We start from the raw sequence: 18257 nt of genomic DNA on the forward strand, positions 1-18257 counted from the left end.
CCTCTGTATTTCTGTGGTGTCTGTTGTAACTTCTCCTTTTTCACTTCTGATTTTATTGAGTTGAGTCCTCTCCCCATTTTTCTTGATTAATCTGGCTCAATGTTTATCAATTTTGTTTATGTTCTCAAAGATCCAGCTTTTAGTTTCATTGATCTTTGCTATTCTTTTCTTCATATCTATTTCATTTATAACTGCTTTGATCTTTATGATTTCTCTCCTTCTACCAACTTTGGGTTTTGTTTGTTCTCCTTTCTCTAGTTGCTTTAGTTGTAAGGTTTGGTTGTTTATTTGAGATTTTTTTGTTTCTTGAGGTAAGATTGTATTGCTATAAACTTCCCTCTTAGAACTGCTTTTGCTGCATCCCATAGGTTTTGGATCATCATGTTTTTGTTGTCTTTGTCTCTAGGTATTTTTGATTTCCTCTGTGATTTTTTCAGTGTTCCATTGGTTATTTAGTAACATATTGTTTAGCCTCTGTTTACTTTTTTTTTAAAGATGCAAAATATCATAACTATTATTAGAGCATGGTCTTGTTGTTTCCTAAGGAAATGGCCCAGTAAAAAGGAGTGGGTTGATGACTGTCACAGTTATCAATGCATTGCCTCTCAGCTCCAAATTCACCCATCAGTATATTCTCTGCAGTGACAGACAGAATTATTTTAAGTACCTCTCCTTAAGGTGAGCGTGTTGTTGAGCTTTGTCATTAGAGGGCATTGGAGGGACAGTACAGGAGGAAGGCACTATCCCCTGTCACTGCCTACAACAGTGGGTGGGCATTGTGAGTATGGAGAGTTCCAGTGGAGCTCTTCCTGTCTTGTTCCTAGAACCAGGCAATTTCTCAGTGACCTTGTAGGCTTGTCCTTTCCCAACAATAACTTTCCCTGGCTTTCGTACACTGAAAACGACAATCTGTGGCTTCCTGCCAGTGAAGGCCTCCTGCTTGCACAGGCCCCGATTCCCTCTCTAGGTCCCTGGGCAGGTCAGCTGTCCTGACCCCCACCCACTTTACATGCCCCCATCCCTGCTTGCCGATCACCTGTATTCCATCTGCACTACAGAGGGTCACTTTCTGCTTGCCCAGCAATTGCAGACCATCTGTGACCTGGACAAACCAGTGATCTTTTCCGCTGCCCAGTGGGCTGAACTACATCTTCCTCAGCAGGGTCTGAATTCTAGCCTTGGGGAGGGCTCCTTCCAAGTTGCTCCTTCCTTGGATACCCTCTCCCTTCCCTAAGGGTACAATATAGAGTTTCCTTCTATCTTACAGTCACTCGTTTATCAGAGTGTAATAATTTTTTATATCAGACGTCCTGTAATTTTTAATATTGTCAGTTTCTTCTCAGTATACTCTTTAACATCCTTACCTCTTGATAATAATCATTTCCCTTGGAAATATTTACCTTTTTGTTTCCTTTAGAAATATTTATCCATCTTGTCTAAGAATCCATTCTATCCAAAAGGCTGTGTGCCAGTAATTTTTACTTGTTTCTCTCATTGGAAGACCAATTTGCAGTTGCTACAGACATACTGCGCAAGCATCTCAGACAGGAAATGACCCACCAAACATCAAGCAGACGTGGCAACAGTTACTCTGTGTTTATAATGATTCATTTTGAGAAAAACTGATTCATTTTTGGGAAGAACTGAAATCATTTTGGATTTCCGCTAGAAAGTGCTCACTTCTGAGGTCTATCATTCTGAATGCATTACCCTGAGCTTGCACTTCCTCTTAGGGTTCACACATTACAAACAAATACTTCTTCTCTTTTCTTTTCTTTCAAAAAAAAATCTCTGGGTCACATTCTAATTTTAGTTGCTCTTCTAAAATTATAGTCCTCTGTGTTCTTTAAAAAAAAATCTGACCCTTTAGCAAGACCTTCAGTGACCCTGCCAACCTTACCCAATTGGAGAGTGGTAATGGAAAGTCACTTTATTAATAAAAGAAAACAGATGCTGTTCCAAAGTTCCATGGTTTCACAACTGTTGTTCATTCTGACGTTAGCAACTATAGCAGTCTGTGATGATGCCTGAGTTATGTTACCAGTCCCTCTCTCCCTCCCTCCCTTCTTTCTTTCCTTCTTTTCTCTCTCGCTCTCCCTTTCTCTTTCTCTCTCTCCCTTCCTCTCCCCTTCCTCCCTCCCTATTCTTTCCCTCCCTCCCTCCCTCCCTTTATTTTCTTCCTTCTCTTTCTCCTTCTTTTCTTCCTTCTCTCTTTCCTACCCTCTCTCTTATTTTCCTTCCTTTTCTCCCTCCCTCAGTTGCCTTCCCATTATAATTAGGGTAGAATTCAAACTCCTTGCCATAGACTACAAAGGCCACATGTGATCTGGTCCCTACCTTCCTCTCTAACTTCTTCTCCCTCCATACTTCTCGCACTGACAATACTCCAGGCATAATGGTCTCCTGTTCTTTAAATAAACCAAGCTCCATCATGTCTCAGGGGTTTGGTACTTGCCATTCTTTCTTAAGGATTGCTGTCTTCAGTTTGTCTCATGGATGCCTCCTTTCCATTATTTTGATCTCGCTTGTAATGGCTTCTCCTCTGAGATGCCTTTTTGAAATGCTCTAACTAGTCACCTCCATCACCACCATGCTGTCACTCTGCATCACATTACCCTATTATATACTTTGTTCATACTACTTTAGTAGTGTGGGATTATTTTATATCTTTTTTGTTTATCTTTTTCCTTTATTACAATATAAGTTCTTTGATGGCAAAAAATTCATGTGCCTTTTGGACCACTGTATCCCTAAAGTCTTGAATAGTTCCTGACACATGATAAGGGACTTACTATTTTTGACCATCTGTTTACTGGGCACTGAACTGTGAATTGTGGTTCATGGGCAAATAAGTAGAAAAATTATTATCCCTTTCCTGAAGGAAACTGGATAAATGGATTTAAGATATTCCTATTATAATTGTCTTTTCCTAGATGGAACAAGAGTACGTCAGGGGCCCAGTGATATCTGGGGCATGGTTTAGAGGGAAAAATTAAAGAAGGATATTATACCAAAATACTTTATAATAATTATATCACCCTATTCAACTGAAATTCTCATATTCTTTTTCGGTCAAATTTTGGGAAGGCCTATTACAATGCAAGTGAGGGTGATGAAAATAGTAACCCATATGTGTAGATTATAGAAACCAATGTTGATTATCTACATTATGGTTTTCAAACATTTTAAGCGGTAGAACCTTTTTTTCAAATCAAAAGCCTACCCAGAAGCCCAATAAACATGGGTAAAAATGGCTGATATTCTGGCTGAAGTGGTGTGGAAGAACTGGTACCCTGCGCACCGAGCACTTCTCCTAACTCCTGTCCCTCCAGGCAGTACCTGCAGCACCACCCAGAGCTGTACAGAGCAAGGTTTGAAAATCACAAATCTCCGACTAACTCCTTCGTTTCAGAAACTGAGGCCCAGAGAGCTGAAGTGACTTATCCAAAGTTATGTAATTACTGTCAACAGAAGGACTGAAGCCCGGCTCTCTGAATCCTAGAGCACTGTGCTTTCAACTGTTTTATCTGGTATTCCTAAAGGATAAATTCTATAGAATAGATTAGCTCCTAGCAGTGGGAGTCCCTCTAGGGAGAGAAATGTCAGAGGCTTTCAGTATCCAGAGGGTCTTGCTTCAAATTCTGTTGCTCCTTCAGGACCATGTACAGGGAGCATTGCCTCAAAAGGCTTCTCTTCCCACTTGGAAATCATCTTGAACTTGTCTCGTAAATAAGGAAATGGGACTACTTTCTCCAAATATTTATTTTATAATGACTTTATTGCTCTGAATTTCCATGCATCACAGAGAACTTTTAACCATTAGGTGTCTTGACTTCCTGCTTGTGAAAAGTGGCATGACTCTGATCAAGAAGTGTAGCTCCTTTTCATAAGTATTTTTGTGTTTATTTGTAAGTGGAAGCCCAAATTAGAAATAACTGATTTGGTTGAGTTGCTGGTTAATAAATCAGCCATAGTGCAGATTTTCTCTTTTTAATTGAGAGTTCAGAGCCAACAGCATCTGGCATGATAGCAAACACTTAATAGATGTCTTTAATTAAGTGACTAAATTAAAGCGATATGTTTTATCTAGCAAATAAAGTTTAACAATATATTAATCTGATTTCTGACTACAGATTGGGACGGGTGGACATTATTTGTGCCATATGCAATTGTTATATCCCAGGCATCAATAATGCTCACATTGAGATCCTGAAAAATGTCCTTTATGGCAAGATATTGGATGTAACCATGAAAGTCACTAAATCTCTCCACATCAGTGTGCATCTCCCTGATGTTTTCTGCCTTGATGATAACCACAGTGTCTGGGCTTCTCAGAAGAAGGCGCTGAACTGCATCGTGGATACTGAGGGCCCTTCGGAGAAAAACATTAATGGGAAAGGGTCTGAAGTGCTGGCCCAGAGAGATAACAATGATAGTACTTTTTCCTCCTCCAGTTCTGTCAATAACCCGAGTGATGTACTCAATCTCTTTGACTGAATAGGCCAGTGATACAACCAAGGGGTAACTATGCTTTTGCCACTGGATTTTGATATTCTTGTCCAAGTCCACAGCAAATTGTTTTTGAAATTTTCCAGATTCATGCAGATCCACTGACTTCAGGGCTGATGACAAAGGAAAAAAAGTTACAAAGGTCATAAAAATAGAAGAAAAGATTTGGTGTTTATGATTAAATAAGTTAATCCTGACTAATTTATTATAGGTTTAAATGAGAGAATAGTTTGAAAATTATTGAGCAACCAAAAGTGTTATACAAATAAGAAATTATATCTGCCCCTCTGTAGAACCATGTAGAACCAAATTGACTGGCGATGGTGAGCACTGAGATCACTTCACTGGAGGATGATGGAGTCACTTTTGTGGGTATTAGTTTTGTACGTTTTGCTAACTATAGACTAAGTTCATTTGAAGATAGAGAAAGATACCAATTGATGTCTTTATATTTCAAAAAACAAGTAGCCCTATTTCCCCAAGTCCTCTGTAAGTTCCCTTAAGACTGGAATTATATTTTATACTTCTGTGTTTCTTTTACATATGCATGAAATGGCACTGAATACATCATCTATAATAATAATATTACTACTCATTTGTGAAGGACTTTACAGTTTACAAAGCATTTATTAGGACTGATATATTCATTTACTTCAAAGCTCAATATATATGCATATATATATTTAATTGCCATATTGTAGAAAAGAAAACCAAGAGATGAAATGACGTGTTCAAGATTACACAACTAGTAAGTGACAGAATCTGTACCTAAACTTGAAGTTTCTCACAATTCTTGTGAAAGTAGTCTACCCAATCTTAAAACTTTTGAAAAGTATAATATGGATAGAAGAAAATGAAGTCCCTTCATTTTTCATCGTATTAATTAGACCCTTGTCAAACTATCAAGGCCAGCTGCTTTGTAGCTAGAACTTCTGAGGAAAATGTGTAGTAAAGGATTATTAATGCTTTGTAACATGTATCATCTTAGAAGTAAAGCGCTGCACTTAAAATCTTAACCAGTGTGGTTTGAAAATAGTGATGCTGGAGGGTTGGGTGGAGGAAAAGGGCAGAATTTTTTCTTCATTCCGCTTCTAACATATTTCAGTTTCCTTTTCCAAAGCACACTGTAGCCATACAATTTAACTTTTAACAATATGTGCAACAGATGTTTTGCTACCACAACTTGAAAGGTCAGCCAAGAGGGTAGGTAGCTCAATAATTTAGTACTTTCTATAAACTAAGAGACCCACAGTTATAGGATGTGATGCTAGAGGTTATCCCCAGACCCTTAATTTTATAGATGAGGAAACTGAGGTCTGGTGGAGTTTAGTCATTTACCAGAGGTCACAATTTAAAACTCTCCCCTTCTGTTGGAGGGGATCCAAGGCCCTGCTGATTTTCACTTTTTACTGGGAGGATCAGCTTACACCCTAAGTTGGAGATCACAAGAGTGGCATCCTGTCAGGAAGGCCAACAGGGAGCCACACCAGCTGCACTGTCCCCAGTGGTAAAAGCCAGGGTCCAGGACAGGCAGTGACAGTTTTCCAGGTAAGAGTGCTAAGATCTACTAGTGGATTCTGAATTAGTATTGATGCATTCTTGGTTTAGTAAAAGGAGCAACTGGACTAGGATTCTAGCAAATGAATTCTAGCCCCAACTCTGATGTGAACTAATGATAATCATTGCAATAGCTGTTGTTTACTGGGCACTTTCTGAGTGCTCATGTGTCTTGCAATGTGTTAAATATTTTATAACCATTACCTCATTTACTCTTTATAACCACCGCCAGATGCTGTTGTTATTTTTAGTTCATTGATGAGGAAAATAAGTACTATGCCCAAGGTCATGGCTTCTAAGTGGCACAATCTAGGTCTGTTAGGCTCCAAAGCCCCTACTTTTAACCACTGTGCCTACCTGATGTGAAGCCATTATCTTACTCCTAGCATCTGTGCTTCCATGATATAATAATAGTGATGACAGCTTACACCAAAGGAAACTTAGTATGTAGCAAACGGTATTCTAAATGCATTGTGTATATTACCTCATTTTACCAGGTGGGTTCTATTTTCATCTCCATTTTACAGATGAGGGAACTAAGGACAAAATCACTATGTAGTTATGTAACTTGCCCAAGCCCATCCAGCTAGGACATGTAGAGGCCATATTTTGATCCCAAGACATCTGGATTTAGAATCCACACCCTTAATCATCATGCCATCTGTAGAAGGTGGACAGTATAATATCTTATTATTGTCTGCTCTGTCCATGATTTTCTGAGCATGCTGGATAAATACTGAAGTGTGAATTTTGCAGGGATAGGCATGGAGTAAACCTTTTTCTAAACTGGCTCCCTTCTAGTCAATAAATGTATTCTTTTAAAGAAAAGACAATGATGTCTTGTGAAAAGTGTTGGTGTGCTGTGATTAACAAATATGAAAAAGAAGAGGCATTTCCCATATTCATTTCTCCCCTTGAAATGAAAAAGATGTTTCTGAAAAGGATATGAGTAATAGCTTAGACAGGCATACTCTTGATACTGCTTTTGAAGTATTCAATCCACTGGCGGATCGTGGAATCTCCCATTAGATGTATGAATTTTCCTCTCAGGCATTCTTTCATTTCGATTGGAGCCAAACTACAGGAGACAGGATTCCATGTGTCTTTCCAGACATATCCACTGGGGATTGTGGATGCCATTCCAAACTTGCATTTCTTTTTCATTGGAGCTGTCTTTTCTGCTAAAGAATCAACAAGATAGGATCTTCTAAAATATCACTTTACCCATCAGTATTTATTAAGAACCAACTGTCTTTTCTAAGTATCCTTTTAATAGGGTGTGAGGATGGAGGAAAAGCCTTATTGAAGCATCATTATCTTAATGGAATACTTATTTTTCAGAAAAAATTTTCTCTGATAAGAATTTTCTAAATGATACCCATTAATGTTCATTACAGAGAACAAGATTTCTCCCAGGAAAAAGGCCTTCTAGGTAAAATTTAAGTATTTGTTTGCCTTCTTATGAAAGGAAAGACATCAATTCTTGCTTAGTAATGAAAACTCAATTATCTTGTCATTTTATCCCACTTTACCCCCAAGTTTATCACACACTGTCCTAGTGTGTTTTTTGTTTCTGTTTTTCTTTCTTTCAAAGAGCTCAGATTTTTATTGAACGTGTTACTAAAGAGGTTTAGTCAAAAAGACCAAAGCCCATGTCATCATCAGACTCTTCAGATTCTTCTTTCTTTGCTTCCACTTTCTTCTTTTCAGCTGGGGCAGCAGTGGTGGGGCGGGCGGGACCTGCTGCTGGGGCAGCACCAGCTGCTGGGGTAGGTCCACCAGTCCCCACGTTGCAGATGAGGCTCCCGATGTTGACATTCGCCAAAGCCTTTGCAAACAAGCCTGGCCAGAAAGGTTCAACATTTACACCAGCTGCTTTAATGAGGGCATTGATCTTATCCTCCATGACCGTCACCTCAGCGTCGTGCAGGATGAGGGCCAAGTAGATGCAGGTGAACTCCGAGACAGAGGCCATGGTGGGGGCGAGTGCTAAATGGGGGCTGCCGGGTGTGGTGCTTGTCGCCAGATGAAGTGAGGGCCTCTCCCCAACGCGGCTTTAGCTTCCTCGGAAGGATGGAGCACCTTAGCGGCAGCTGAGGACTGTCATAGTGTCTTAAATGCCACAATCAAACTGTAAATCCTTTGAGTTAAGTGCATGGAAATATAAAAAAAATTAACAACTAATTTGGTTTGGGACCTGGACAGTCCACATGGATATGGCTGTAGGCTGGAGCAGAGTCCTGGAGGTCCAGAACAGGCCAGGTATTAACCCGTTAGTCACTGGTTTGTGAAGAGTCTGGGAATCTGATGGACTGACGTATCTAGCCTTGGTGGTCTTGGGGCAGTGATTATCCACCAACCAAAGGAAGTGGTTTAATATTTTAATAACCGGTATGAGTATCCTTGTGTATCCTGGGTGAAAAATGCCATTTCTACCTGTAGGTCGTATATACACTTCAGTGTAAATGAGTTCAGTAGCAATTAGCAAGTTGTTAATGTCGAATTTAAAGGGACACAAAAGTTCTTGCCTTAAATCATTTTAGATAATGATTTCCTAGGATGTTTTGAGCCAAAGAAATTGAAGAGCAATTAATAAATATAAGTGTGGAATTGCTATTTTATATGTTAAAATGTTTGAAAGGCGGCAAAGACAAAGAGGGGGAAATTGTAATGAATTGACTTATAGAGGGCAGGTTAGAAACCTCTAGATGGTGATTCTTGTGCTTGTAGCAATGTGGGAAGTGCTGATGGTGGTGGTTTGGGAATAAGACCTAGGTGCAAATTAGGAGAGAGTTTTGACATTTGAAGGTTGATGTGTCTGATGGGCAGGTTATCTGTTGCCTGATAGATAATGATAAGATTGATGATGAAAGTTATATTTATTTATTTATTTTTATTATTTTTGGCTGTGTTAGGTCTTCGTTACTGCACGCGGGCTTTCTCTAGTTGTGGCGAGCGGGGGCTACTCTTCCTTGTGGTGCACAGGCTTCTCATTGCGGTGGCTTCTCTTGCTGTGGAGCATGGGCTCTAGGCACACGGGCTTCAGTAGTTGTGGCACGTGGGCTCAGTAGTTGTGTCTCGTGGGCTCTAGAGCACAGGCTCAGTAGTTGTGGCTCACGTGACATGTGGGATCTTAGTTGCTCCGTGATATGTGGGATCTTCCTGGACCAGGGCTCCGTGACATGTGGGATCTTCCTGGACCAGGGCTCAAACCCATGTCCCCTGCATTGGCAGGCGGATTCTTAACCACTGCACCACCAGGGAAGCTCTCATGATGAGAGTTATAAAACAGGTTTATGATTCTATTCATTTATTCACTTAGGTAACTGGCATCTTGACCTACCATAGACCAGCCTGATAAGCAGAGTAACAATAGGACAGGTAATAGTGAATAAGTCCGCAAAAAGAAGAAATGCTTTAAATGGGACTAGTACTAAGTACCACCCGTCAAACACAGGGAGAACTTACTGTTGCATTTGGAGACAGTAATGGCGCCAAACTTTTCCATCATCTCTATACCCACATTTGACCTTAACGAGACAAATATAGAAATTAATCTGCAGGTGGCCCCAAGATCAGAAAACACAAGAAGCCACATTACCCATTGCTTCAGTTATTTCTTGTGATAATAAATTTACATTTACATTTACATTTAATAAATGTAAATTATTAAATTTACATTTCTTGGCCTATTAGTCCAGGGAGTACAGATCCCCAGAAAGTGTACAAGGTAAGTTTTTGAGAAGCAGAAAAAATATATTAGATCCCATGCATATTCACACATGTCTATTTCTCCTCCTCTTTTAATTTTTATTTTATTTATATTTTTTGTTTCAATGATAAGTGTTAAATATCCCAAACCTTTAGGGACTACTGGAGAGTGGGCACTGTCCCCAAATGAATTCACAGACCTTTTCTAAAATGGCTCTTCACAGAGTCCCTAAGTTGATATACTCATAGTAGTTTCCTTTAGATCAACAGATAGGCCAAATCATTACTATATTTGCCCGGGTAGTCTCCAGAAATAATTATTTACCTTTCAAAGAGGCTTCTTTCTTGTTTGCTAAGATAAGACACGGCCTTGTTTTTGGAATGCATGTGGGTGAGTGCAGCACAGGGTATATGTGGAGGCTTCACGCAGTAGAAGGCTTCTTGGTCTCGACTATCCAGGTACTCACACAGTTCAGCACTTGAATTTAAAACCAGGGCGCAATCAGTATTGACATGGGAGGTGCCATTGGCAAACTGGCCTGTGAAGATCACCCTGTCATAGCCTTGGTTCCTTGCCCTCCAGAGAGCCGACACCCCTTCACTGGGGAGGATGAGCAGGACAGACAGAGACACCCGGCCCTCCCAGAACAGGGTGAAGCTGACAAGGTAGGTGCCATTGTTGAAGTCTGTCACCTTTCCCGAAGCGCCTGCCTTCAGGGCTGGGGAGGACATCCTGGCCCTCAGGAAACCCCCGCCATATTCCTTCCTGCGTCCCAAGTGGTCCCTCACCTCCAGCAGGACGTCTAGCTGATCCCCCCTGCAGTATGTGTCTCGAGGGCTGAGGAGGGTGGCTTTGCTGTGTGTGGCGCTGGTGGTGGAGCTCACGTTGGTGAAGGGTCTGGGTGGGATCAGCTGGTCTAGTTTCTCTTTGATCCCCTTTATTCTCAGCTCAGTCTCTGTTGGTGAAACTGCTGGATCCAGTGGTGCTGCAGGACATGATTTCATGATGAAATTCCTGTGATGGAGGGAGATGGGCAACTTGAGTACAGTCCATAACTGAAATGACAAGGAATACAATAAAGAACAAAGAAAATGTGCTTATTTAATGTAATAATTTTGGTAGGTTAGCCAACTTCTCTTTTATAAAATGATGGGAGGTACAAAAATTAAAAATATATTGAGATTTCACTATTTCTGTTTTTTTTTTTTTTTTTTTTTTTTTTTTTTTTTGGCTGCACTGCATGACTTGCAGGATTTTAGTTCCCTGACCAGGGATTGAACTCCAAGTTCCTTGGGAGTGAAAGTGCAGAGTCCTAAGCATTGGATTGCCAGGGAACTCCCATCAGTGGCTAATCTATTTTGAATGAGCCACTCCACCCTAAAGAGCCCTGGGATCTTTTTCCTTAAAGTGGTGATCATAAAATATACTTTCACTGGGCAGTCATGGAGACCAAATGAGAAAATGCTTTTTAACTGCATAGCAGAGAACAAATGTTTATTGTTCAATTATTTTTTATCTTAAAACTAGAATTCAGTCATTTAAATAAATCCTTAAGAAAATGTTTAAGAAGCATGGAAATTTTATGTAATATACAATTATCTATTTTTTTCTATTTCACTTTTTACACTTTGATTAAATTGTGATATTTATTAGTAATTTTCAGATTGCTTTAGCTAACAGCACATAAGAAGCATAGGCTTATAAAATATTTATTTTCTAATCATAAAATAACACTGATTTATTATTAAAAATGAGAGAATGCCACAATTCTATAGGAAATAAAAGTCAGTCACACCAACCATTGATAACTACTCTTGCTGTTTGTGTGATTTTATCTCATCCTCTATATAACAATTCCACATGATTGTGAATAAACTGAATATTTACCAATGAATTTTGATTTAAAAAAAAGTGTAATTAAAAACTTTCCACCTTATGTCAAAGGACCACATAATATTCCAGCCTATGGAATATTTCACTTATTCCTGTCTTTTTAGATATTTATTGCATTCAGCTTTTCTCTATTACTTACGATTCTGTAAAGAACACTTTTTGGTATAAATCTTTCATAGTAATATCTCCAAATTTCCAATAAAGGCAGAATAGCTTGTACTGGACTAACTATGATTAACATTGTTACTGTTTTATTATTTGACACGTGAAGATTTTAAAAAATAAAAACATTTTAATTTATCAAATAAGAGGCAGTAATAGCAAACATTTATTATGTGCCAGGTACAATGCCAAATGTTTTTCACATGTTAGCCAATTAATCCTCACAATAATATATGGGGTATTTATTTTTATGACCCAATTTTCAGATGATGAAACTGGTTCACAGCGAAGTTAAGGGACTTAGCCAAGCTTGTATAGCTAGTCAGCAACAGAGTCAGGTTTTAATCCCAGGCAAGTATCTCTAAAAATGAGCTACCCAGTGTGGCAAACATGCAGTAAGACTAAAATTCTCTTTCACTGTTGGTTTAGGTGTGAATGGCACCACATTTCTGGAAAACAGTTCTATAGCATATGTACAAGACCTTTAACAATGTTCACTGCATTTATCAATAACTCTATTTCTGAGAACTCAGTGAGTCATAGTAATATCTCCAAATTTCCAATAAAGGCAGAGTAGCTTGTATTGGACTAATTCTCCTGTAGAGAACAGTGATTAGCTCTACAGAAGGGACAACACTGGACTTGCATTTTAAAAAGTGCTGGGGCTTCCCCAGCGGTCTAGTGGTTAAGACTCCACACTTCCACTGCAGGGGGCACAGGTTCGATCTCTGGTAGGAGAACTAAGATCCCACATGCCAGCGACGGGATCAAAAAGAAAAAAAGAGACAACTGCTAACTAAAGTTCTTCAAGCTGAAGTGAAATTACACCAAAAAGACACATAGATCTTCAGGAAGGAATGAAAAGCACCAGAAATGATAAATATATGTATTAATATAAAATACTGTGTGTTTATCTCCTAGTTTCTTTAAAGTGCGTACAATTATTTAAGAACTACAATTTTGTAATAATATGACAACTATAGCATAAAGAATGGGGGGAATAAATGGAAATAAATGGTTGAAAGGTTATTACAGATTACATGAAGTAGCACAATATTAACTCTAAAAGTTAAGAAAGTGTATTATAATCTCTAGAGAAACCACTTTAGAAAGACAACTTAGAGCTGTAAAATAATAGAGAAACTGAAAGGAAATACTAAAAAAATCCAACAAAAATAACAACCCAAAATAAGGCAGGAAATGGGGAACAGAGGAATAAAAACCAGAATGGCTGGGCAGAAAACAAATAGCAAAATGATGGACCTAAATCCACCCATATTAATAATTCCATTAAAAGTAAGTAGACTAAACACTTCATTAAAAGTCAGAGATAATACTCTTCCTGGGATTAAAGTAGTGTAATCAAACTCAAAAGAAAAAAAATACTGTTTTGGAATAGCTAGAGTGTGAAGATTTTTAAAAGACAGTATGTATAAATAAAATAATGTTCTGTAGTCAACGCATTCATTTATGTATATTTTAATATTTTGAAATATTTAAAATATTTTGATATTAAAAGTTATAGTTTGGCATTAAAATTTATGGTTTTATCAAATTTTGCAAGAATTTTTATTAAATGAATTTGTGATCAATGTTTCAATATTTGAGATAATTCATTTATAAAAAGGTGAAGCTGTTATATTTTCACCTATGTGATTAGTAATACATTCTAGAAAGAAAGTTTTACTAGAATGATATTAATAAATGAAGTGTTAAATTTTTTTAAAGGCAGAGATAAAACAACAAGACCCAACTATTTGCTATCTACAAGGAATGTAGTTTAAGTATAAAGATACCTATAGGTTGAAAGTGAATGGATGGAAAACAATATACCATGTAAGCATAAAAAAGCTAACATTAATGTTAAAGTAGATTTCAAATGGATTAAAGACCTAAATGTAAGGCCAGAAACTATCAAACTCTTAGAGGAAAATATAGACAGAACACTCTGACATTAATCACAGCAAGATCCTTTCTGACCCACCTCCTAGAGAAATGGAAATAAAAACAAAAATAAACAAATGGGACCTAATGAAACTTCAAAGCTTTTGCACAGCAAAGGAAACCATAAACAAGACCAAAAGACAACCCTCAGAATGGGAGAAAATATTTGCAAATGAAGCAACTGACAAAGGATTAATCTCCAAAATTTACAAGCCGCTCATGCAGCTCAATAACAAAAAAACAAACAACCCAACCCAAAAATGGGCAGAAGACCTAAATAGACATTTCTCCAAAGAAGATATACAGACTGCCAACAAACACATGAAAGAATGCTCAACATCATTAATCATTAGAGAAATGCAAATCAAAACTACAATGAGATATCATCTCACACCAGTCAGAATGGCCATCATCAAAAAATCTAGAAACAATAAATGATGGAGAGGGTGTGGAGAAAAGGGAACACTCTTGCACTGCTGGTGGGAATGTGAATTGGTTCAGCCACTGTTGAGAACAGTATGGGGGTTCCTTAAAAAACTACAAATAGAACTACCATATGACCCAGCAATCCCACTACTGGGCATATACCCTGAAAAATCCAAAATTCAAAAAGAGTCATGTACCAAAATGTTCATTGCAGCTCTATTTACAATAGCCTGGAGATGGAAAGAACCTAAGTGCCCATCATTGGATGAATGGATAAAGAAGATGTGGCACACATATACAATGGAATATTACTCAGCCATAAAAGGAAACGAAATTGAGCTATTTGTAATGAGGTGGATAGACCTAGAGTCTGTCATACAGAGTGAAGTAAGTCAGAAAGAAAAAGACAAATACCGTATGCTAACACATATATATGGAATTTAAGAAAAAAAAATGTCATGAAGAACCTAGGGGTAAGACAGGAATAAAGACACAGACCTACTGGAGAACGGACTTGAGGTTATGGGTAGGGGGAAGGATGAGCTGTGACAGGGCGAGAGAGAGTCATGGACATATACACACTAACAAACGTAGTAAGGTGGATAGCTAGTGGGAAGCAGCCGCATGGCACAGGGATATTGGCTCGGTGCTTTGTGACAGCCTGGAGGGGTGGGATAGGGAGGGTGGGAGGGAGGGAGATGCAAGAGGGAAGACATATGGGAACATATGTATATGTATAACTGATTCACTTTGTTGTAAAGCAGAAACTAACACACCATTGTAAAGCAATTATACCCCAATAAAGATGTTTAAAAAAAAAAAAGTAGATTTCAAGACAAAGAGTATCACCAGACATAAAGATGGACATTTCTTAGTGATAACAGCATCAATTGGTCTGAAAACATAGCAACCTTAAATGTGTATGTGCCTACGTATCCATGTATTTATATGTGAAACAAAAATGGACAGAACTAAAGGGAGAAGTAGAAAAATCCACAATCAGGATCAGAAATGAAAAAATCTCTCAGTATTTGCTGCAGGAACTAAATTAAAAAATGAGTAAGTACCAAATGTAAAATAGCTAGTGGGAAGCACCTGCATAGCACAGGGAGATCAGTGGGGTGAGATAGGGAGGGTGGGAGGGAGGCGAAAGAAGGAGGGGATATGGGGATATATGTATACATATAGCTGATTCACTTTGTTATACAGCAGAAACTAACACAACATCGTAAAGCAATTATACTCCAATAAAGATGTTTTAAATAAAAGAGTAAGTACCTAGAGGATCTGAACATTATCTTAGTAACATCTTTTAACCATACAGTACATTATCAGATGTTTTTAAACTGCTACAACTTCACATGAAAATTATAAGTGATTTTCAGTATGGTAGAATAATATTCTCTGCACAATTTTTTTTTAGTAGAAAAGTAACAGGAAAATTCTGATTCAAGGTGGAGGAGTAAGCACATATTATAGCCTCGATTTCCCACCATAAAATTGTATAAACGGCAGAAAAGAACTTAAAATTTTCTAATTGTTCTGGGAAATAGGAAGAGATACCTTATATGGACCAGAACTTATAAGCAGTCTCCTGAAGAACGAAATGCAGATGAGATTAGATCAAAGAAGGAAACCATGGCTCCAACGCATGTAGATGAGGCTTTGGCAAAAGAAGGAAGTCACTGCAGGGACATTACCAACATGGAGGAGGGTGATAACTGGAATAAAAAGGGGTGAAGGGGAGGCTCACAGGAGGACAAACCAGGCAGGTTGACACCTCCTTATTTCCCCGCCCGTGCCTGGGCCAGACAGCTAGAAACAGGGACTTCTGTACTCTGGTGAGAGTAAAAACTACAGATATTTAAGCTGGAGAGGTGGGTAGGACCCAGTGTGCCTGGCAACCCTTTAGAAAAGTGGGGAGCGTTGTTGCCCTGCAGCACTTTTTGCATCTCTGCCACAAACATGCTGGAGCAAACAGGTAACAGCACTGCACACTGGCCACCACAGAATCTCAGGTGTAAGAAAGTACACAACCAAGAATTAGCAAAAAGTTTTCATGAAAGGTAACTCATGCGAGGGACTTCCCTGGTGGTCCAGTGGTTAATACTCCATGCTTCCATTGCAGGGGGCACGGGTTGGATCCCTGGTTGGGGAACTAAGATCCTGCAAGCCACGTGGCGTGGCCAAAAAAAAAAAAAAGTAACTCATGAGAGAGAGGTATCAGGTTCAACAAAGAGGAGACATCCAAGGGAACAGAATTAATAGAAAAATCAAAATTTTAGAACAAGTATACATTCTGTACTCAGAGAGATCTAGACAATATTGGATCTGTGAACTAGTGAGTCTTTCAAGATCTTGGAAAGTAAAATCCTACTGTTCCTTATGCAAAAGTCAGTTGGATTCCTTTACACCAGCAGTAAGCAATTAGAGAATGTATTTAAAAGGACACTATTGACAACAGCAACAGAAAAATTATGAAGTACCGTGGTATCACTCTAACAAAAGATGTATAAGACCTGAATGCAAAAGTTATAAAATTTAGTGAAAGATCTTGAAGAAGACCTGTATAGATGGAGAGAGATTACATGTTGATAAACAGCAAAATAATATTATAAACATATCAGTTTTCTCAATTTGATCTATATGGCTAATGTCATGGACTTATAATTTAAGTAGAATTTTTCACTAAATTTGACAGTCTGATTCTAAAATATATAAGAGAGAGTGAAGAGCCAAGACTGGCCGAAAACTAAAGAAGTTTTCAAAACTAATTATGAAGCTCTGTTAACTATAGCCATGTGGTATTGATACAGGGAAGACAAATTGTTCAATGGAATAGAACGAAGAGCCCACAGAGGGACCTGTATTTATTAGAGATTTTGATATACAACAAAAATGACATGATAAATCAGCTTGGAAAGGAAGGATTACAAAATAAAAAGAGCTGAAAAAGTGGTTATCCATATGGAAATAAAAGAAAAATCAGCAAAAAAAAAAAAAAAAAAAATCCAAGTACATTACAGGGCTAAATGTCTAAAGCAACCTTTAAAACTTTAAGTAGAATATTTAGATAAATAATTTGATGTCGGCATAGGGAAGGGTTTATTAGTACTCAAGAAGTATTAACAGTAAAAAGTATTAACAGTATTAACAGTAACAGTATTAACAGTAACAGTATTAACATAAATTTTACTACATAAACATGAAAATATTCTGTTGTTCAGAGGTTCCTTGGAGAAGGTGTAAAGACAAGCTAAGCATTGGGAGAAGACTGTTGCAATGCAAATATAAGTGACAAAAGAAGAATGTGTGTATACACACACACACACACACACGCAATATTATCCTCTCTCATATTGCATGATTATTTTCAAGTACCTTGGCTCTTAAAGGTGTGTAAGCTGTTGAAACTCCCCTACTACAATCTATAGGTGTGTTTGTTTGGACTTTTCTAGAACAGATGAAGTGTCGAGTAAAAATGTACTTTTGTAAAACATAAAGAAAGCAGTTCCTACCTTTGTGGAGTTTTGGAAAACTGTAAAAGTGATCCAGGAGGCTAATATAAACAACAACACCAACAGTGACTTATGATTTGTTATTCTCATTGTCATGATTGGGATCCTAAAAGAGACAATACAAAAACGGGCACAAAACCAGGAAAGAAATGCAGAAATACTTGAAAAGTTTATGCCTCCTGATTCTTTTTGTCCTCGTATGAGTTACTCCCAGAATTGAAACTTGGTCCTCCTGCTGCTCTTGCTGTCTCCCAGCTGCCTTTATTAGCTTGTACCTCAAGAGAGTACACAAAACGATATATGTGCTCTTTGCAGTTAGTATGTTTTCCTCGTCATCTTCTGAGAATGGAGCCCACCATGGACTGTAAGAAATTGAGCAACTAAGGGCCTGATGGATGCAGGGTTGCTCATGCTTAGAGGAAGTTTCCAGGCTATGTGTCATCTAACAGGTTTCCTATTCTCTTCCCTTAAACAGGAAGAGCAGACACAAAACATCCCAATAAATACTGACTCTGATAATCACATTCTTCTGGGGC

At 38.3% G+C, this 18257-nt stretch overlaps 2 protein-coding genes across 3 annotated transcripts; both read right to left on the minus strand.

Annotated features, from left to right (window-relative positions):
• Window positions 1–4086: 4086 nt before the first annotated feature.
• On the minus strand, window positions 4087–17817 carry LOC115842487 (NXPE family member 4-like). The gene is made up of 5 exons (XM_060304490.1): window positions 17722–17817; window positions 10103–10833; window positions 9535–9596; window positions 7038–7244; window positions 4087–4622 (listed from the first exon to the last, which is right to left on the minus strand). Exons 1-5 carry the CDS (start codon window positions 17815–17817, stop codon window positions 4087–4089), a joined length of 1632 nt encoding a protein of 543 aa, XP_060160473.1.
• LOC115842492 (large ribosomal subunit protein P1-like) lies at window positions 7697–8068 on the minus strand. 2 transcript variants are annotated; one of them, XM_060304491.1, is made up of 2 exons: window positions 7976–8041; window positions 7697–7894 (listed from the first exon to the last, which is right to left on the minus strand). In XM_060304491.1, the coding sequence occupies exons 1-2, from the start codon at window positions 8039–8041 to the stop codon at window positions 7697–7699; spliced, it is 264 nt and encodes an 87-aa protein (XP_060160474.1). The 2 variants fall into 2 exon arrangements, with proteins under 2 accessions (XP_060160474.1, XP_060160475.1); XM_060304492.1 differs by having other exon boundaries at window positions 7697–8068.
• Window positions 17818–18257: the final 440 nt, after the last annotated feature.

Source organism: Globicephala melas, chromosome 8 (genome assembly GCF_963455315.2).
Source record: "Globicephala melas chromosome 8, mGloMel1.2, whole genome shotgun sequence".
Classification (NCBI taxonomy): domain Eukaryota; kingdom Metazoa; phylum Chordata; class Mammalia; order Artiodactyla; family Delphinidae; genus Globicephala; species Globicephala melas.